At 37.7% G+C, this 22935-nt stretch overlaps 2 protein-coding genes across 2 annotated transcripts in view; one reads left to right on the top strand and one right to left on the bottom strand.

Moving 5' to 3' along the window:
• Positions 1-17379, bottom strand: part of LOC117993911 (serine-rich adhesin for platelets-like) — a 55003-nt gene extending 37624 nt beyond the window's left edge. Inside the window, exon 1 of the mRNA XM_034981789.2 lies at positions 16971-17379. Within this exon, the coding sequence (XP_034837680.1) occupies positions 16971-17148 (178 nt within the window). The 5' untranslated portion in view covers positions 17149-17379. The remainder of the gene's footprint in view (positions 1-16970) is intronic.
• LOC117993926 (cysteine-rich PDZ-binding protein) overlaps positions 1-22935 on the top strand; it is a 305498-nt gene that overhangs the window by 46586 nt on the left and 235977 nt on the right. The gene's annotated exons all lie outside the window — the stretch shown is intronic.

The raw sequence follows: 22935 nt of genomic DNA, 5'->3' as shown, positions 1-22935 counted from the left end.
TCCCTACACTGCGCTTGGCCCGCCACGCACTTGGCCGGTTTTTTTAATAAACTGGTTCAGCTAAATGGTACAGCTCTGGGTTCTAGCCCTTTTGAGCCTTACAAAAATCCTGTGGTTTACCAGACCATGTACAGTACGCGACAAAAAATAATGTATTATACATCGACCTTTAGAAGGAGATAGCAGATTTGTAGAGCGTTGTTCCTGTCGTTGAGACCGACAAAGCGTCATAATGAGTGTCAGAGACAACGCTCTACAAAGCCGAAATGTCATTCTAAAGGCCGATGTACATTACTTTCTGCCGCGTACTGTAGTTTGGTTCAAACTCAATGAAATTTTGTAGACACGTTCTAGAAAAAAAAAACCAGTGGTTTGCCAAACCGTAAAAGTGTGTACCTACGTGTGTGAAGAAAATAATGTACATCGACTTTAAGAAGGAGATAGCATGATTTGTAGAGCGTTGACCCTGTCGTTGAGACCGACAAAACGTTATAATGAGTGACAGAGACAACGCTATACAAAGCCGAAATATCATTCTAAACACCGATGTACATTACTTTCTGCCGCGTACTTTAAAAGATTTATATAGGAATCTTTGTAAGTAATTTTTGATAGGATACTATACCTACCAAAACTATTATTAAAACTTATCAATAAATTAAAAACTAAATCTTTTTTAAATAAACTTTTACAAGGTCTTTTGAATCGTCAAAAACTTATCCATTCGTAATTGAATCAACCAAACTGAGGACGCTACGTGATTGAAATTCACAAACATGATTCTAGGTCATAGCCCAATGAAGTATTAAAGTAGGTGTAGTCCGCGACAGGTCGAGATGGCAATCGGGGTGTGAACGTCCCGTACACCCGCACAGCCCCGCACTAACCCGGTGCGGGCGAGCGCGGGTGACGTACGGGTATGCGGGGTGTCCCCCCCGCCTTATACCCCGATTGACATCTCGACCTGTCGCGTATTATAAGTATTACTAGCTGATGCCCGCGACTTCATCCGCATGGATTTAAGTTTTTCAAAATTCCGTGGGAACTCTTTGGTTTTCCGAGATAAAAAGTAGCCTATGTCACTCTAAGTCTTTGACTATACCCATGCAAAAAATCACGTCAATCCGTTGCTCCGTTGCAATGTGATTTAAGGACAAACCAACAAACCAATAAACCAATAAACAAACTTTGGCATTTATACTAAAAGATAATAGGGACAACAAGGCAAGGCTTACGAAATCTGTCCTTCATATTTAGTGAGAACATGATTTAGTCAAGAAGTTAAATTAACGATAAGCTAAAATTAAGTTAGCGAAGAGAGCTAAGAGGCTATACCACGCTATATTATAGGAGAGACTGACTATGGGCTTCACAGGAATGCTCAGATTCACTCAGCGGGCGATGGAGAGAGCTATGCTTGAAATTTCTGTACGTAGACGTTGGGGTTCCAAGGTGCTAGAATGGCGACCTCGCACCGAAAAGAGCAGCGTTGGAAAACCCCCGCTAGGTGGACAGACGACATTTTTTGTAAAGAATATATGGCAAGTTAATTGCTGACTACTGGGGTGGGATTTGAACCGGCGACCTTTCGGTTTCAGTCCGCTCCTTTAACCGTAAAGCTATCGAGGCCCTGTTCAATTTTGATCCCATTTTTAGAGTTCCGTACCTCAAAAGGAAAAACGGAACCCTTATTCACTTTGTTGTCTGTCTGTCTGTCAAGAAACCTACAGGGTACTTCCCGTTGACCTAGAATCATGAAATTTGGCAGGTAAGTAGATCTGGATAGCTGACATCTGGGGAAAAATCTGAAAACCGTGAATTTAGGGTTAGATCACACAAAAAAATTAAATTGTGGTCATGAACTAAGAATTAGTATTTTCCACTTTCGAAGTGAGATACTTTATCAAGTGGGGTATCATATGAAAGGTCTTCACTTGTACATTCTAAAACAGATTTTTATTTAATTTTATGCATCATACTTTTTGAATTATCGTGCAAAATGTTGAAAAAATACGACTGTAGTACGGAACCCTCATTGCGCGAGCCTGACTCGCACTTGGCCGGTTTTTGGGATATTTTAATTAACGTCGCATGTCTAGAATCTAGATCACAGCGCTAAAGGGTAAGATTCAAACGTCCATCCTACCAGACTTTTCCAGAATTTAACCGTTGAGCCATTAAGTTCAAGATATGTATTTAGGAATCCCATTGAGAGTAACAGCATATCCGTGGCACCACTTTTCTGATACCGTTTGACCGTCAGAACCGTTTCTATGCAATCTAGAATATACTAAGTAGGTAATATTTGCAACTTCAGATGGTTGTTCCGTTAGGTACTAAATTGACAAAATACCTACATGCATACTACATAGAAGCTGTGGTAGACTAGTGGTTAGGACGTCCGCCTCCTAATGGGAGGTCGGGGGTTCGATCCCGGGCACGCACCTCTAACTTTTCGGAGTTATGTGCGTTTTAAGTAATTAAATAGGTATCACTTGCTTTAACGGTGAAGGAAAACATCGTGAGGAAACCTGCACGCCTGAGAGTTCTCCATAATGTTCTCAAAGGTGTGTGAAGTCTACCAATCTGCATATGGCCAGCGTGGACTACACAAATTTCAAACCCCTATTTCACCCACTTAGGGGTTGAATTTTCAAAAATCCTTTCTTAGCGGACGCCTACGTCATAATAGCTATCTACATGCCGAATTTCAGCCCGATCCGTCCAGTAGTTTGAGCTGTGCGTTGATACATCAGTCTGTCAGTCAGTCAGTCAGTCGCCTTCTCCTTTTATATATTTAGAATAGCTGATGCCCGAGACTTCATCCGCGTATATTTAGTTTTTTTTAATCCCGTCGGAACTCTTTGATTTTCCGGGATAAAAAGTAGCCTATGTCACTCTCCGTCTTTGACTATACCCACCGAGTGGATAAACGTCTGTGACTATACCCATGCAAAATATCACATTGATCCGTTGTTCCGTTGCGGCTGGATTGAAGGACAAACCAACAAACCAATAAAACAACAAACAAACACAGTTTCGCTTTTATAATAAGGGTAGTTAGTACCTAGTTACGTTAAAATATTTTTAATTAATATTTTTCTGTGTTCCTTATATAATTAAAATTTTTCCCTTTAAAAAAAACTGAAATAAAAATAAAATAAAAAAAACGTTAAAATATAATATAAATAGACCTGTTACATACTATATTATATCAGTCATAACTCATACTTAGAAGATATGAATAGCTGATGCCCGCGACTTTGTAATTAGATAAGGCTAGCTTTAAGTTTTATTGTAAAAATATTTTCATTAAAAAGACATAGGGGGTGCGACAACTTTTGGTGTAAACGGGATCCAAGCGATTTTCTTATCGTGTAAACGAGCGTTGTAGGCTGAGAGATGATCTCTAAACTTATTTATTCCTTTCTATATAAATCGTATTATTACTTCCTCTCATTTAATGAATGAATAAATGAATAGGTACATGTACTGTAAAAGTGATGAACATTTAGAAGGAGACAGCAAAGTAGAGCACTGTCACGGTCGTTAAGACCGACAAAGCGTCATATGGGTATGAGTGACAGAGACAACGCTCTACAAAGATGAATAATGTCATTCTGAAAGCCGATGTTCATCACTTTCGGCCGCTTATAGTACAGAAAAACACAATAAATACAAAGCTATAGAGTATAGACAGACAGATAGATAAATCTATAATATGCCTACAACAATAGAAAGGCTATACCTATATTTAAAATAAAAATCGTGTTCACGAAGCTGTCCAAATTAGTATGAGTAGGATATAATTGTCCTTTCTGGGTTATCGTTTTGCTCTTAAGCTCTTCGCTCGTGCTAATAGAGTTGAAAATGGTTTGTATTTGGCTTGAAGGCATGAGTTTGGTTTTTATGTCGTTTTGGTAGTGGTGCCACACGAGTACTATATTAGACCAGAGGGGAAGCTTCATACTAGCTCACGCACACCACGACGTGCCACGGACGCTCCGTGCGCCCAGTTTTCCGGCAAACGGAGCGTCCGTGACACGTCGTGGTGTGCGTGAGCTGCGCTAGAATGAGTGAACATGCAGCCAGCCGCTAGTATGAAGCTTCCCCTCTGGTCTATAATATATCTACTCGTGTGGTGATGCGGTTGGGGTACGCATGAGGTACAAGACCCTGCACCCGTGAGCGCGTGGCGCTGCACCATACGAGTAGGTAAAGTCGGTTCTGAGTCTATATTATATTTAACTAGATGATGCCCACGACTTCGTCCGCGTGGATTCAGGTTTTTAAAAGTCCCATGGGGTCTCTTTAATTTTCCGGGATAAAAAGTAGCCTATGTCCTGCTAGCTAGCAAGCTATCTCTGTACCGAATTTCGTCAAAATCGGTTGAACGGTTGGGCCGTAAAAGGCTAGCAGACAGACAGACACACTTTCGCATTTATAATATTAGTATGGATATGGATGGATGAAATAAGCTGCCGTCTCCTAGACTATTAAGCTCGTCTCACGCAGGTGGGGCCGCACCGGTGGAGCGACATTCCACGGTTGACCCACATAGCTACAGTGGAGCGAACGCGTATTGGCCCTTTTATAGAAATACGTCTTTTTTCCACAAGTGTTTCACTCGCTTTACACTTATGTAAACAAATGCTACTTTCATTACACACGGTTGCAAAGATATTAATTAGTAACAAATTTATGAGCCATTATTATACTTAATACTTATTATAAAGAGGTAAAGTTTGTAGTAGGTACCTACATCGACCTTTGGAAAGAGATAGCGGTTTTGTAGAGCGTTGTCTCTGTCGTTGAGACCGAAAAAACGTCACATAGGTATGAGTGACAGAGACAATGCTCTTCAAAGCCGAAATGTCATTCTAAAGGCTCTAAGAAATCTTTCATTCTAAAGGTTGATGGTTGATGTACATTATTTTCTGCCGCGTACTACATTAAAATTCATATTGACGCAAAATTATAGGCCTTTTTTAAAAACCTTTACTTGAATCTATGAACAGCATCGTCAATCAATGAATAGCAAACTTATTTGAATTTAAGTAGATGCATACTGCATAGGTAGGGTTGCCAGGCGTCCGGATAAAGCCGGACATAGGTAGGCTTTTTGATTGCATGTCCGGTCAAAATAAACGGTGTCCGGCTTGTCCGGCTTTTTACATTTCGCAAACGAGCGTGGCCGAGCGCAGGCGAGCCGACTGTCGGTCGCTTCCGAAGGCGGCAGTGCCGCCTGACAACAAGATTTATGACAATAATTTTTACATACAATTTTTTTGTCGTACCTATTAATACTAAGACACAAAATCCTCAATAATGTAGGGTGTCCGGCCTTTTAGGTAGTCATCATCATGATCAGCCCATCACCGGCTCACTACAGAGCGCGGGTCTCCTCTCAGAGTGAGAAGGGTTTTTGGCCATAGTCTACCACGCTGGCCATGTGCAGATTGGTAGACTTCACACACCTTTGAGAACATTATGGAGAACTTTCAGGCACGCAGGTTTCCTCACGATGTTTTCCTTCACCGTTAAAGCAAATGATATTTAATTAATTAAAACGCACATAACTCCGAAAAGTTAGAGGTGCGTGCCCGAGATCGAACCCCCGACCTCCGATTAGAAAGCGGACGTCCTAACCACTAGGCTATCACAGCTTGCATAGGTAGTAGGTAGATATTATACAATAGACGAACCTCATTATCAGTCAACCTTCGAGTAGTAAAGAAAAGACGTTGTAGGCGTGTGTTATTTTTATTGTTGTATGTTAATTAGTTGCATATTATGTAAGTAAATAAATTACATAAAACAAACAAAACTATACTATCAGGTAAGTTTAGCGGCGTGCCCAAGGTTCGAAGTCAGAGTAGGCATTAATAAGGTAAGTAAGTACCTATACCCTGATAGGTCACAATGAAAAACGAAGCGAGTATTGAGCTATTTCAACGAGAGTAAGCAGTGCTTTAAAAACACTGCTTTCATGCCTTTATGTACTGTACACATTATAAAATCTTAAGTAGTTGTTAGAATTTTATAATCAATCAATCAATCAGCCTGTTTGCGTCCACAGCTGGACATAGGCCTTCCCAAGAGCACGCCACCACACACGATCCTCCGCCTTCCTCATCCACCCACTTCCCGCTATTACCGGAGTCGGGAATAGCAGGGCGACCGGAAACTGTGAACCTTTGTATGTCGGCGTTGTTCATTGGGAGTATTGCCCATACTGACCACGCTGGGCAGACGGGTTGGTCAGCGCAGGGCTAGGCTTTTCGCATCAAAGACGCTGCTGCCCATCCCCGATCTGTGCTATTTAAAGCCTGTTTGGTATGGATATACCGCCATTCTTCGGTCGTCATATCCTCATTCGCTAATTTACCACCACCACGCACCAATTTTATAGTATGTAATTCTAAATACATATCAAAAATTGCGGAATTTTAAATATATTATATCAAAATTTCGGAACTGGCAGGATTCAAAGCTACGTCTTCTGAGCCCGACGCCTTGACCGCTAGGCCAGCCACGGTTAGCTTGCTGCCAGTGACGAAAGTGATATGTATGTTCAGTCAGTTCAGTACCCGTAGTACAAGATTTTACGTCTCACCAAACCAAACCAAATTCGAGAGTCGAAATACTTCCGCGTTACAGTAAACTGGATCTTAAAAGCCTTGTTTTAAAGCTCAAGTTTGTCTACACTTCTACAGCCAGCGCTCCAAGCGGAAACATTGCGAAATTAAAATCAGTGGCATTGAATATTTGACTTCAATTCAAGACTGTTTAGGTCCATTTTACTGTAACGCGGAAGTATTTCGACTCTCGAATTTAGTTTCGTTTGGTGAGACGTAAAATCTTGTACTACGGGTACAGACACTTTGCAGCTATCGAAACTACAATTTCACAAACGAATTTCATAATACAGACAATACAAGAGTTTTATTCTATAAAACTAAACTCGAAAATGGGACATAACTTAGCTTAGTAAATAAACCCTCCCTGGACCGTATATTAAAATGTATGGTTACATTTTAATATGTAAATTTATATTTAAATTTTATGTTATAAGCTTCAAATTTATGTTTTGTAGGCATAGCGCGTTCCTTTTCAACTATAGAATTATAAAAAAATCCCGTTAGCAAACAAATTTAGTCTCCTACTACTTTATCATTATAAGTAATCGGCAATCGCCAAATCTTCCATAACAGATTGAAAACACGTTCACCCGTATGACCTTTGACAGAATTTTTCGATGCTTAATTTATTCAAAAACCAAACTCAAACAAGTTTCTCCGGAATTGTTGTAAGTATACTTTTTGTGAAGGTGGTAAAAGTTGCCTTGACCGGTCTGTCCGTATGTATAAGACGAGGGACAATTTTGGGTTATTTTTTCGTTTTTTCAAATTGCGAACTTTAAACGGTTTCGAGAACTATCTGCATCGATGAAATTTCGGCATTTGGTTATTTATTTGTTCTTCGGAATATTATGGTGATGGTATCTAAATATGTATATAAAAGGAAAAGCTGACTGACTAATCTATCAACGCACAGCTCAAACTACTATCTGAAATTTGACATGCAGATAGCAATTATGACGTAGACATCCGTTACTAAAGCATTTTTGAAAATTCAACCCATAAAGGGGTTTGAAATTTGTGTAGCCCACGCGGACGAAGTCGCAGGAATAAGCTAGTTTCAAATAAGAGAGTCATACGTTCTCCTAAATTATTAATCATCATAATTTGGACTCATGAATAAAAATATGTAACGATTTAATATTTTATTATCAATGGTTAACAAATAAACTATTAATAAACTTAAATCTAAAAAAAACAACATTAAATTAAAACTAAAATAAATTAAATTAAATCTAAAACCTCGTCGAGACCACCGCAGCGAGGCATTGTACCCAAGATGCTGGCAGCATTACCCCTTTGGATGGCCAAACTAATTCTTTGACCAAGGTAGCTGCCAGCTCTCGGGTCCCCGGTTGACTCGATAACTCTTTTGGCAATTTCTTCAAAAAGAGCTCGAGCCCCCGGGCCCCACGGCCCCAAGGTCTCCACACCAAAAGGCACGAATACGAAGCTCTCATCGAGGTTTTCATATTTGCGCCTCTTGGCCTGTTCGGCGCTGATATGTAAATATGTAACTATATTATACAACGTATCGGTATGACATAAGTTGCGTTTCATCTTGGAACATCTTTAAACGTAATAATATTATTTACCTATGTCTATAATAGTCTTCTTCTCTATCTCTATATTATATAAAAATGAATCGCTGAATGTGTTGCTGATCGCAAATCTCGAGTACAGCTGAACCGATTTCGCTAATTCTTTTTTTATAATATTCCTTGAAGTACGAGGACGGTTCTTACGGAGAGAAAATTAAAAAAAAAACTGAAAAAGTCTAAAAACAACACTTTTCTATATTCCCATACAAAAGATTCGTAATAATACTTAAAAGTCAATTTGAACTTTAATACCATACCATAAAGTTTAAGTGTTAGTGGAGGGGTTCCGGGAAGGCTGACCAGGTGTCCCGAATAGTTCGCCGGGTCAGCTAGTTAATAATAATTCTTTGTTTTTACATTTTTTTTATTTTTTTAAATACCTATACAGAAATATAATAATCACCTTAAAAATATACCTACTTGCAAAATAAAAAATATATAGCTATAATATTATGCATTGTCTTTCCAAATAACTAAGCAAAGGGGCAATTAAAATAAATTAAATGAGATTTATAGCTGTTAATTAAATGAATTGATACTAATTATTATTTTATTAATTTAAATAATTGAAGCCGTTATTTCCCATTGTCCATGTTTCCTGCTTGGCCACTTTGTCTCTCCAAAAGATAAAAAGAATTTTGCAAAATAATTCGTAGTACGCTTTGATGACCTTGTGAATAATAAATTTATGCAAATCGTAACACTGTTTCTATGTGTTTTACACTAAAATTATGCATATGTTTGTTTTGTACAGTACGCGGCCGAGAGTGATGTACATCGACCTTTAGAAGGAGATAGCAGATTTGTAGAGCGTTGTCCCTGTCATTGAGACCGACAAAACGTCAAATAGATATGAGTGACAGAAACAAAGCTCTACAAAGACAAAATGTCATTCTAAACGCCGATGTACCTACCTATCTATAGACTATCTATATACCAGTAGTTCACTATAATGTAGTGATCAAATAAAAAGATTCCTTCATTTCTTTCTATACTAATTCCTAACTAGCTTATACTCGTGACTTCGTCCGCGTGGACTACAAAAATTTCAAACCCTTATTTCACTCCCTTAGGGGTTGAATTTTTTAAATACCCTTTCTTAGCGGATACCTAAGTCATACTAGCTATCTGCATGCCAAATTTCAGCCCGATCCGTCCAGAAGTTTGAGCTGTGCGTTGATAGATCAGTCAGTCAGTCAGTCACCTTTTCCTTTTATATATTTAGATGTATCCAAGTTTCAAAGCATGGAGCAATGCTTTGAAAGTTCAACATTCATCATCTTATCAATAAAAAAATTATGTAAATTTTCAATCTCTTGTATAACTAAACAGCAAAAAATACTTGAAATGAACGTAAAAATACATTGCATAAAATTATCGGCTATTATGATACGGTTTGCATAGTTTATGTATGTGGTGGAAAAATATTCGTTTAGTAGATACTTAAAATGTTTTTGAATCGTTTAAGCGGTGAATTTATTTTAATAATATGAATCACGGATACATGTTTAAATTAGCTTAGAAAAAAATCATAGTAAATATAATATAATGACAAAGACACATCAACTGGTGACAGAAGGGCTGGCTCATTTTTTGCGCAGCGGATCAGCCTGGCTGTCCAGCGCGGAAATGCAGCCAGTATTCTTGGCACCATTCCACGCGGTCATGATTTATATAGTAATTAGATAAGGCTAGCTTTAAGTTTTATTGTATTAAAAAAAAAAAAGACACATTATTAAACACATTAAGATAAGTTTTGCTTCAGTAATAGTTATAATATACCTAAATATTTTGGTAATATAAATTGAATACACACATTAAATATAATTAGTTGTAGAAATATTATAATTCGTGGTGTAAAAGTATAAAACAGGAATAATATAACTTTTGAAGTGAAAATTTCTTTAATTAAAGTATAATTTTTATTGAAAGTGTCAAATATGCTTTCGGTAGTAGGTATACGAGTGCCTACAACAGTTCCTAATTTTTTCATTGTTATACCTACTTACATATTATACGTAGGTCGTAGTAAATATTAATATGATTAATACATTTAATATTATATAACAAGTACTTATATGACTGGTTTTAAGTTTTCAGTTAGTTGTTAGCAGTTCCCACTGACAGCCAATTTTGTGTTATAATCATTGAATTATATTGTAACTACTAACTTATAACCTACAACTTTGTAGTTATAATCTTATATCTACTCTAATGATATATGTAAAATAAAGTTCTGCTTTCATTATAAACAAAAAAACCAACCAAAACTTTAACCCCAAGAATTTCAACAAAATGTTATGCAATTTAAAAAAGGAAAAACAGAAACAGGCCAATCCAGAACCGCCCCACTAAGCAGGGTTACCTGGTATCGGTGACGTCACCGTCCTTCGAATGCCAAGGTTTTTTTATCTCTCATTCTTTCGCCCAAAATAATCATGCGTCTTGCTTATGCAGTCATGCCCTTTTGTTTTTGTGTTCACTTTATGCAGGTAGGTATAGGTAGGTAGTTACTACCTATGCTTGTAGTACGCGCCAGGTAGAGATGGCAATCGGGGTATGAGATGAGGCGAGGGCACGCCCCGCATACCCGATTGCCATCTCTACATGTCGCGTACTATACCTACGTACCTAGTTGTGGTGTTTTGAAGTTCTGTGCCACCACCATAAAGCCTCGATAGCTCAATGGTTAAAGGAGCGGACTGAAAACCGAAAGGTCGCCGGTTCAAACCCCGCCCGTTGCACTATTGTCGTACCTACTCCTAGCACAAGCTTAATACGCTTCATTGGAGGGGATAGGGGAATATTAGTCAGCAATTAACTTGGCTAATATTCTTTAAAAAAAACGTATAATCTACCTTCTTTTACTTAGTATTATAATTCAATGATACCTACTATTTTTCCTATCATTATTATCAATCCATCGCCATCCCCACTACCGAGAACGGGTCTCCTTAGTCGGCCATGGTCCACCACGCTCTGTGTATGTATAGTGCGTATATTTAGCAGACTTCGCAGTTCACACACCTTTAAGAACATTATAGAGTGCTCTGATGCTTGCAGGTTTCCTTACGATGTTTTCCTTCAACGTTTAAATGATATTTAATTACCCCGAAAAAAGGTAAGGCATACTTACTAGCTTAATTAACTAAGCTAGTATTATCCAAGTAAGTCACAACTGCACTACAGGCATCAGGTAATAAGTAATTAATTACAAGCGATTTCTTAATCACAGATTATGCAACCATTTTGTAAAGGAGGTACATAACTACGTACCATAGAGATAGCTACGTACCTACCTACAGTTTCTCATGGATTGTATAGCGTTTTGATTTACTTGCCTCTCGTAATACTAACTTCCATTAAATTAACATTCTAGAGCGAGTGGAGTGAAAAAAACTTACTTTGTCGATGTTTCGACCTCGGCGGCGGTCGTGGCGCATCACTTACTACACTTGACACAAACCTCCTTACAGATGGTATAGGCACATCACTATTTGACATAATATTATTAGAAAAAAAAAACACTTCTTTTTTTATGAATTCCAGGCAACAGTTCAGTCGCTGCACTTATCAATGACTGGATTAACATAATGGTTTTTATCGTGACACAAGGTAGCGATAAGTTATCGATTACAGATTTATTTATACCTACCTAGTGTAATTGTATAATCGTCATCATCATCGTCAACCGATATATCCACGGCTGGACATAGGTCTTTTGTAGGGACTTCCCACACGTAGTGTTGCCAGGCGTAGGTAGGCTTTTTAATTGCGTGTCCTGCCAAAATAAACGGTGTCCGGCTTGTCCGGCTTTTTACATTTCGCAAACGAGCGTGGCCGAGCGCAGGCGAGTCGACTGCCGGTCGCTCCCGCAGGCGGCAGGTGCCGCCTGACAACAAGATTTATGACAATAATAAAAAAAGCTTGATTGACATACAATTTTTTTGTCGTACCCATTAATACTAAGACACAAAATCCTCAATAATGAAGGGTGTCCGGCCTTTCTACTCAAATGTCCGGCCAACTGGCTGGTCTGTCCGGCTATTAGGTTTGGCGACCTGGCAACCCTATCCACACGCCACGGCAGCGGCTCCCTACGACTCGTAATAAAATCAAAAATGAGGAGATTCGTAGGACCAGAGTAGCTGTTACCGACATCTCAACGGGTGGCGAAGCTGAAGTGGCAATGGGCAGGGCACATGATAGATCGAAAAACCGATAAGTAGACGTTGGTGTCCCAAGGTGCTTGGCAAGGGTAAGACTTGGCATTAATTCCGGTGATTACCCCAGTTGCGAGCAAAATTACCACTTTCCACTCAGATTTCAAAGGGCAAAATGATTGTTTCCGAGCGAGTGATATGAAAAATATATATTAGTAAGTGTAGAAAAGCAAAAGCTTATAAGCGCGCCTAAGCATGTTACCAATCGATCATTGACAGGAAATAGCTTAGCCAAACAATATGGAGGTGCGTAGTGTCAACTTTACATGTTTTCACTTTCCAATACCCGCGGCCATCTTTCTTTTGTTATGTAAACGGCTCTGTGCACTCGCGAAATTACTGTTTACTGTCGGTAAAGTGATAGTGATGTGTTTTTTATTAGCTAGCTGTAGATGCGATTTACTATCTCCGCAAAAAAGTGGCAAATTCAATAAGGTGTGAAAGTGAACGAGGTTTACTGAGCAGACATTTTTTTAAGGCAGATAGAAGATTTTTTAGACAGGTTTACTGAGCAGACATTTTTTAAAGGCAGATAGAAGATTTTTAGACAAGTAGGATTAAGTTTTTTTGAATAAGAAAATCTCTTTTTTACTAATGTCATAATTTACTATACTTATACTAGACAGTAGGCACTGAAGTAGTTAATCTACTGGGAATCTAGTAGGAATGACAAAAAACACCTAGGTAGATAGGTATTTCGCAGAATTCAAAATCGAATCCATTTTAACAGTTTGGTCGTATACCTATACCTACTTATTTGTTATTTTCAATACGTCGGATTTCGGAATGCCGCTAAATCGCTCAACTGGTTTTTTCCAGTGACCTTGGCGTTAAAGATCAACTTAATTACTTACTATGACACAAAATTCTAAGATTTCTGTACAATTCAAGGTATTAAGTAGGAAGGTACCTACTTATCTTTCGAATTATTAGGTATTAACTTATCTATCGAATTATTAGGTTTATTATTTGGTGAAGATCTGCTGAACATCTTCGAAGATAGATAATGGAACTCCTCAATGGATAAGAGTAAATTGCTCGCGATCAGTGTAATAGCTTAGTAAACAGTAGATTTTTAACCAGGCATAGCATATTTTAATACCACAAATTCTTTTTTCTTGTACCTTTATTCGTATTTAAATTTATTATAAATCATCTAGTTAGTGTAAGTGGCACTGCCGTTCTAATTAGATATAAAATAAATAAATAAATAAATGGGGCCACTAAAAATTGTGAAATAATTTTTTTTTGATTACACAAACACCAAAAATTAAAAAATAATTTAATTTATTACCGAATATATTATTATGTATACAAGAGTTAATAATATAGTTCCATATAATAATATTTTTTGGGGTCGGTGCCAATGAGGTGCCATTGTGGAGTCTCATAAAAATATGAAGTCTAGACGATTCGCGCTGCTAAAGCTATTGGCACCGGCACCGAAAAGTATTATTATGGAACTATATTAACTCTTGTATACATAATATATTCGGTAATAAATTAAATTCTTTTTTAATTTTTAGTGTTTGTGTATCGAAGGCGTTTTTTTTTTTTTGTGTTCCTTCCTTTTTTCCTCCAACATGGCGGACGTAAAGATGGTTTTTGTCATAGAGTTATTTTGTTGTGGGCTCTTCTCAGCCTTGTACCCTCGTAGCTTTAGTTTTAAGTTCGCGTAAAAATTATCACCACTATAATATTAGCATCTTACAAATCCAACAACCGACCATCAAAAGGAATAATTTATCACCTATTTTGAATAAATTATATTAATTGACTTTGACTTTAAAATAAGGACCTCTTTACACTTTAGTTCTTTTTAAATGCTAGTTGCAAACCAACCCACACCTGTCTATAATTGCGTGGATATATTAATAGAATGACCGGAAATAGCATTCATATTTCATACAATGGTATTAGTAAATACTCGGCTCATGACATGTGCTACTGAGTATTACAGCTGATCACAAGAATATTGCAAGATGCTTTATATTATGCCATGTCATCTAGCTGCTTTTTTACACAATCTGTTATATTTTAATGTAGATAACGGGTAGGTACATACATACCACGATCAATTCGATGTTTTTGTCGATATTTCGACCCAATCCCGTATTTGCCTATGTCAAAAATAAACTATTTCTTTCAGTGCTGTTGTTTAAAGTTATTTTAATACGGTATTTGACAACTATGTCAAATCAGTAACTTTTTATCAAACGTCAACTTAGTAGGTATGCGATATTCTATGAAATACTGGAATGTGACGTCACATCATAACGACGTACTTTTTTAGTGTGATCGATAATTTAAAATGGTTATTTTATTACACTTAAAACTAACAAAGGACGTGGATTTTACGTATTTTGGAAGACCCTCTATATTTAATAATCACTGAGAAATAATTTATTTTTGATGTAGTCAAATAGGTACCCAATTGTTGTCAACCAATAAATAGGTAGGAAGGTACTAGAATCTAGCCTACCACAATAAAAGTCGCGCAACAAACTAGTTCACAGATCTTAGCCCGGCAGAGCTCGCTTGCTTAATTATTGTTATTATCTGTTAAATTATTCATTGCACTCATCTTGTTTTTCCTAAGATCTACATTTTAATATTCTACGCCATTCACAACTCTATTCACAAAGAAATATGGTTGAAAATATGTTTCAGTTTACTAAAGTCCGCTTAGTTTACTGTTAAGTTTACGCGCTGACTAGTCCAAGAAAACTTGTTATTTTCTTATTTTCACGCATAAAATCGTTTCAGAATCCAGTTCACAGCAGATCATCATCATCATCAACCGATAGACGTCCACTGCTGGACATAGGTCTCTTGTAGCGACTTCCACACGCCACGGTCTTGCGCCGCCTGAATCCAGCGGCTCTTTGCGACTCGTCTGATGTCGTCCGTCCACCTAGTGGAGGGGTCTTCCAAAACTGCGACTTCCCGTGCGAGGTCGCCATTCCAGCATCTTGGGACCCCCACGTCTATCGGTTTTACGAACTATGCGCCCTGCCCATTGCCGTGGTTAGGTCATGGGTGCCTACTTCGGTAGGTATGAGTTTTTCTAGTAAAATTCCATACTAAGTATGATCTAAGCGACCTCGTCGGATTAACCTAAACAATAAATCCTGAAGCAAACGTTAACTTAAGCTTTGATTTAACATCTCTTTGGCTAAACGTGGATCTTATTTCGAACGACTTAAGTCTAAAATTTCCTTACAATAAAACCTGTGTCAGTACATAGTCTTTGGTATAATATCTCTATGGCCAATTGTCAACCTTATTCTCAAAGCAACAAGGACTGTGACAAGGGATTAGATTAAAATCCATTGTCATTTAAAATTATACTTTAAGATAAATGAGATAGATTTGTTTTTCTATTAACTGTGATTATATTTAAGTGAGGCTGTATTACGAAGAAAACTTATTGAATATTAAACTTTGCTGCAATTAATATAAGGTTGTTTTTTGTAAATCGATATTATTTAATGATTCGTACACACTAAAAAAGTGTTAAGTGGCTTAAATAGTTTTTTACACTGGCGACAGATATTAAACAAAACTTTCTACCTATGATTTATCTTTTAGTGTTATTAGTTTTGAAAAATGTTTTTACTTAACTCTGCTCAGTTCATTATTTTTTATTAATGACAGATTTGCATACGAGTAGGTATAAGTCCCGCAAATTGCTATTGCGCTGGAACCATGTCTCATTAACATCGAAATGACGTCATTTTGACGTCAGCCGAAATAAAAATATACCATCAGCTCGAAACTTCAGTCTAGTCTAGTGCTGACGTCACTAAATTTGAGGCCACACGCATTAGCAATTTGCGGGACTTATAGGTACGGTACGATCTTATGTTGTTTGCATTTTCGACATGGAATTTTCATTAATTGACACGACTGGGAATCGAACAGCGAACCATTTTTATGCAGGGTGCCATTTTTTAAAAAATTACAAAATTAAAAAAGATCGACAGATTTAACCCTAAAATGCGCAAGGGTAACTTTCAAATATTATGTGTGTATCTTTTATTTGTTTGATAAATTATACAAATTTTTTTAATGTAGAAAATCCCCTGGTCCTCCATTTTTTGAACCACGATCAAAGGTGTCAAAATGTGCGTAGATCTCGCGCCAATACCATGGTAGGTACCTACTCTGTGTCGTAACGTGTGTACCTACTGTGTACACACACAATCATGCAACTTTTTTATTCTATACAATTTTTATTATATCTGTTGGAAGACTTCGGCCACGGCTGGATCAGGATAGCTTACTATCTTAAAACTCATAAAATTATATAAAATATTTTAGGTAACTTAATAGTTTAAAGTACCTAGCTACCTAATAACTTAGTACCTACCTAACTTAGTTTTTATTAAGTATAGTAATAACTTTGAGACTGAAGAGTCATTCTACTAGACGGGTCACATTACAATCTTCAACTCAGCTACGTGAGCTCATCTCTGCATCAAAAAACAACAGCTAAATCTTACCTTTGCGAGATTTCCAATACAACTTCCTCAAGTAATACGCCGCAACGATTATTATAAATGCTGCTACGAAGGCACCAATCGCCGCCCCGGCCACGCTCCCAGCACCAAAACACTCTTGCTGCCCAAATACACTCGGTAACGCAACCGTCACTACGAAAAACTTCAACAAAACACCCATTTTAAATCTAAAACATCACTATATGGCACTAAAAAGTTATTTTAATTAAAAAAGTTATCACATTCCCAATTTGAACAGTTCAAATAAGTATTGAAACGAAGTTTTGTGTTTTTTTTTTTCAATAAAGACGCAAAAGCATAAACCGCGTCAGCCAACGCGGTCGACTGTCGACTGTGGAGGTTTTGTTACGTAGTCGTTCGTCCGCTTCGTGAATAGACTGTGATTGTGGGACAGCCGACAGGCAGAGCGTGTGTGGAAAACGTGTTTGGGCTCCGGTATTGTGGCCGTTAAGGCGGTAAGACCAGTTCGTAATTAGAATTTATGTGTTTTTAATATATATTTTTTTAGTTTATAAGCATAATAAAGTTTAATTTGGTTACTTAAGACTATAGGTAGTCACTAGTCAGTCATATTAACATAGCCGTAAAAATGCGTCGAAGCTTTTTCTAAGGTTCTCAAGGTGACTAGTTCAAATCTGGCTTCAAATTATTTATATCCGAATTATTCTTCAACATGCTTCACAATTCTCTTCTACGGGAAGAACAACTAAATATTCTCCTCTTTCCCGCTCTTGAACAGTTCCTATGGAAACTAACTTAGCTCTTGTGGATTTGCTAATGAAAGATTTCAACGCAATCAACGCGTCCCATGGGATTTTCACAAAACGTAAATCTACGCGGACGAATTCAAGGGTATTATCTTTAATATCTAACTACTTAAAACAGTTGCCTGAATCCATTGAATTATAATATTAACTGAATCACCAGATACCAGAACTAAATATTTTCCAAATTGTAGCTAGGTACCAACTAAACAATTTTTTGGGTTTAGCTTTGATAGATCATAAAATTGGGTTCTTCGTTGACAGGTCGAAAAGTTTGACTCCACTATAAATCTCAATAAATCAAAGTGTTTTTTTAAATTGCAACAGTTCATCGGTTTGTTTCCGTTTCCTTCAGTTAAGAAGTTTTTGTTGAGCCCGCATGGTCATCTATTGTTAGAATATTGACAAAAGCGCCTACCCGTAACGACCCTGAATATGTCTCATATAAATAACGAAGAAGGTTCTGTTACCTGACCGTTGAAGAAACTGGTTGAAACTTATTTCCAAAATTAATAATAATAATTGTGCATTTTTATAATACTTTAGTATTTTTTGAAGAAACCGTCGAGAAACTTGGAGGAAGGCGTAAGTGACGTAATTTGCCCGGTGCTTTAGACCTTATGGAATTAATGTGTAGCTCATTGTACATTGCTGAATCTAAATCGAGAGGCAAAATGAAGTCCGGTAAACCGGCGCAATTAGTCAGTTTATGGTTTAGGACGCAGTGTGGATTGGCAGACCTCACATATCTTTGAAAACCATATGGAGAACTTCCAAGCATGCACGTTTTGTCACTATCTTTTCCTTCACCGTTATATCTTTTCTTCTTCTAGTGACATCTCCTACCTGAGGTTGACAGTTGGCAATTATTAAAGCTAACTGGATTTTGTTCACCGCTGCCCCACAGTGACCTTGTACCTACTCACGTTAGTAAACCACTGGCGAAGGTTCTTAAACCAGGATGTCCATTTACGCCCAGGTTAGGTTTGCCTTTTATATTGCCCCGCAGCAGGTCATATTTTGAATTGTGTATTATATGGCCCAGATATTCGGGCTTTCTACTTTGTACACATTTGCGCAACTCAGTTGACTTCCCCATTCTCTGCAGTACGGTGGTATTGTGAACGCGGCCTCTCCATCAGATTCGCAACATTCGCCTGTACACCAACATCTCGAACGCTTCCAACCTTATTAGTTATTTTATCAACTTTGGATAATAAAACGCAAATGGTCTAACGCTCGAAACGCACATGATCACCTGTAAAAGCGCGAGCGCAGGTATTCTCTGATCTCTCACAAACACACACGCACGCACACTAACGCACCATATATCATACACATGTACATTTTGTAACTATCAACCATGTTTGTTGTGATACCATCGGCTACATTACGTAACACAGCTTATTTTGGTTTATTTATAAACTGGCTTCTCAGAACCGGGGTCTTTAGGACCGGTTCAAAATAAAAAGGGTTTTCTGGACTCGGGAATCAGAATTCGCGATGCAAGTTAGGGTTAAAAAATGTTTGCAATGTTGCATATTTCGGAAAGTAAGGTAGGTATCTATATACTCAAGGACTGTAATATGTATTTATTTTATCTGTATCTGTACTTACGAACCTCGCCTGTCTATTTATGTAAATACACAGGCGTTTTAAAGATTAATCAAGCGTTTTAACTATAGCTAGTGATTTCCCGCGACGCGAAGCAAGCTGAGATAAATTTAAAGTTAGTCTGCTTAGTACCTGAAAATTCAGTTCACCACCAAAACTTTCCAAATCCACACGGCTCAGGAGTTCAGTACCTTGCAACATAAGGATTGAAGAGTTGGGCTCTTTCTTAGCGGATGCCTACGTTATAACTTATAACAGATATCTACGTGCCAAACAGCCCGATCCGTCTAGTAGTTTGAGCTGTGCGTTGATAGATCAGTCAGTCAGTCAGTCACTTTTTCCTTTTATATATTTAGATTTAGATGATGTTAAAGAATTAGTAATTAAAGTATTAATAAACTTAAATCTAAAAAAAACAACACTAAATTAAAACTAAAATAAATTAAATTAAATCTAAAACCTCGTCGAGACCACCGCAGCGAGGCATTGTACCCAAGATGCTGGCAGCATTACCCCTTTGGATGGCCAAACTAATTCTTTGACCAAGGTAGCTGCCAGCTCTCGGGTCCCCGGTTGACTCGATAACTCTTTTCGCAATTTCTTCAAAAAGAGCTCGAGCCCCCGGGCCCCACGGCCCCAAGGTCTCCACACCCAAAGGCACGAATACGAAGCTCCCATCGAGGTTTTCATATTTGCACCTCTTGGCCTGTTCGGCGCTGATGGCCGCTGCACCCGCCATAGAGGAGGTCGCCTGAATGTGGGATGCAGCTAAAGTGTCTACACAAGTTGCATCCCAAACAAGCGATGATGTTTATTTGTAATTTGTATTTATACCTTAGATGATAAGTACCTACCTATTGCCTATTGCCTTTAGTTACTAAAAACAATTTTCTGTGATTCTGTTGAATTATTTTAAACCTCTTTCGAATTTCAAAGAAAATCAAATAAGTTTGGTAGACCGTTGAATGAAGGGAGAACTCTAGTTTATAATATACTCTTTATCTTAATCTGAGGCCTAGAGCTACTTGCTTGGTTGTATTGGCAGTACTGTCTTTCTGTCAGTGTTAGTGCTATAATATTGGTATTGAACAACGCAATCCAGTTCATACATTTTAATTTTTTTCGGTTTTGTATGAATGTCCCATCTCTTAAAACGTATTGACTACATACTCTTTGACAGATTACATTATACATAAAAAAAAGTTTTACAGTGCGACAAGGTTCTCTTGGCACTTGAATGACATTGACAGGGGGGCGCTGTTAGAGAATAAAGGCTTAGAATATTCAAACAAAAACAAAGGGAACAATGACGGAAACGTTAAGTTCCGATTTTCGCCACGCGCTAAGATAGCCTTGTCACACTGTACTGTATATACTTGCCAAAGAGTATGTAATCACTACGTTTTACGAGACGGAACTTTCATACAAAACTGAAAAAATTGATAGTGTATGACCGATGATTTCAAATAACCTAAATTCTCTAAAAGCCTAGCCGGAAAGCAGAAGCCAGGTCCATAGCTAGGTAAGATGATACCGAAATATTGAAAACTGATTGATTTGGTTGAGATGTATGTAGCTTTTGCTTTGATGGTCCTTCAAATATAAGTAGAAACCAGAACTTTTTGCAGAAATCAGATTGTATAAACTTAAGTACTTCATATAAACACCTAATACCTCAAGGCGTTCCAAAAAAGGTCCTGACACGCGAATAAACATCAAAGTGACCCTTGAAAAGTTCTGTTTCTTCTTTGAGGTTCAGAATTCTAAAAATGAAGGAACTACTTACTGTCTTATAGATAACTAGCTTATGCTCGCGACTTCGTCCGCGTGGACTACACAAATTTCAAACCCCTATTTCACCCCCTTAGGGGTTGAATTTTCAAAAATCCTTTCTTAGCGGATGCCTACGTCATAATAGCTATCTGCATGCCAAATTTCAGCCCGATCCGTCCAGTAGTTTGAGCTGTGCGTTGATAGATCAGTCAGTCAGTCAGTCAGTCAGTCAGTCAGTCAGTCAGTCAGTCAGTCAGTCAGTCAGTCAGTCACCTTTTCATTTTATATATTGGAGGGTCGATATTGAAAGAGTTCTTACTGTATGTACACTCCGTGAAAAGAAACGTATGAGCTTTACTCTACGGAAGGTAGCCATCTTTATTTTAGTTGTCAGAGTTGGATTTTGACACGCACGCATTTTGTTGTTGTTCACAATTTTCTCTCGCATTAAATTAATTAAGTATCAGATTATAGCTTAGCTAATTATTATTCTTTGAGATAGGTAGGTAGTTTCTTAATCGTGATATTTAATTCGGTGATTGTGATATAGTTAGAACAGTAATTGTTCGATGCTAATGTACATTGTGTTAAATCGTAACATATAGTGCCATCCGGTGACTTTGTCTGCAAAGCACTATTAATAATGTTCGCGTAGTTGTTTGACGAATATGGAATACTAATTATTGGTGAATATTAGAGTAATTCGTGAGTTAACGTTTGGCTCAGTGGATAGATTATTATAAGGACATCCGTTAAGGTTATTTCTGCAGACGCTAGTGATTTAGAGTGTAATTGGAGATATACCGGCAGTTGAGATAATGATTAGTTTGAAGTGATAGTTTAGTGTGATAGTAACTTGAAGTTAACTTTGACAGTAGGTACCCATTTTAGAATCGTATAACCCGGTTGGTAAAGAATCATTGATGACTCTCGTGTAATGTTGAAATGGATTAGACAATGAGTTGCCCATGAGATCGAATAGCTTACATTCTACCTGGTTTCTGTTGTGATCGCTTATTTGGGTGGATAGTAGTCGTGGCGCGTGTGGCGCACGATGCTATGGTGTTCTGTATGGAGATGTGCACAGAGTGGAGAAGGTAGAGCTATTGCGATATTCTGAATTAGTAATGAGAAGTCAATTATAAGATCTGGTTTAGATCGTAAGAGAGTCGATGCAATGATCTTTTAAGAGCGTTCGTGAAGTTGTGATTGATTACCTTGAGATGATTAGATAACGGATTAGGTCGTGACTTGATTGAGAGGTTGCAATAGCAATTGCGCCCTAATCACACGATGTAGTGTTTAGCTTAGGTTAGCTAGTTTAGAGTGAGGTGAGGGGTCGCTGTGAGGGGTGGTTGGAGGCGACCATAGGTAGGGTTAGGTTAGGGTGATCTGGTTGTGTTACGTTGATGGTTTCCATGTGCGATACGTTACTGAGAACTATTTGTAAAGAACATGGATTAAAGTACCTACTTATTAATTACTACCTTCTGATGTCGGCTAAAGATGAATAATAATTATCAGCCATCCTCCTGTTCTCCGACATATATATTTAGATAAATTACTAGTTACTTAACTAACTACGTATTTTTAATTGTAGAAAGTTTTACCATAAATATATTTTTTCCACTATGAATTAACAAGCTGAAACTACATTTATTTATCAAAATTTGTAATAATATTGCAGAAAATTTCGAATTTCCGTCTGACTTATTATGAACACAGTAAATTTTTATAATAGAGTCCACAGATATTTCCAGGTATGCAACTAGCGTGGCCCCCTCACTCACTCTCGC

The sequence above is a fragment of the Maniola hyperantus genome, chromosome 25 (genome assembly GCF_902806685.2).
Source record: "Maniola hyperantus chromosome 25, iAphHyp1.2, whole genome shotgun sequence".
Taxonomy (NCBI): Eukaryota; Metazoa; Arthropoda; class Insecta; order Lepidoptera; family Nymphalidae; genus Maniola; species Maniola hyperantus.
Note: the sequence above shows the minus strand (reverse complement) of the source record. Positions and strands in the feature narration are given on the sequence as shown.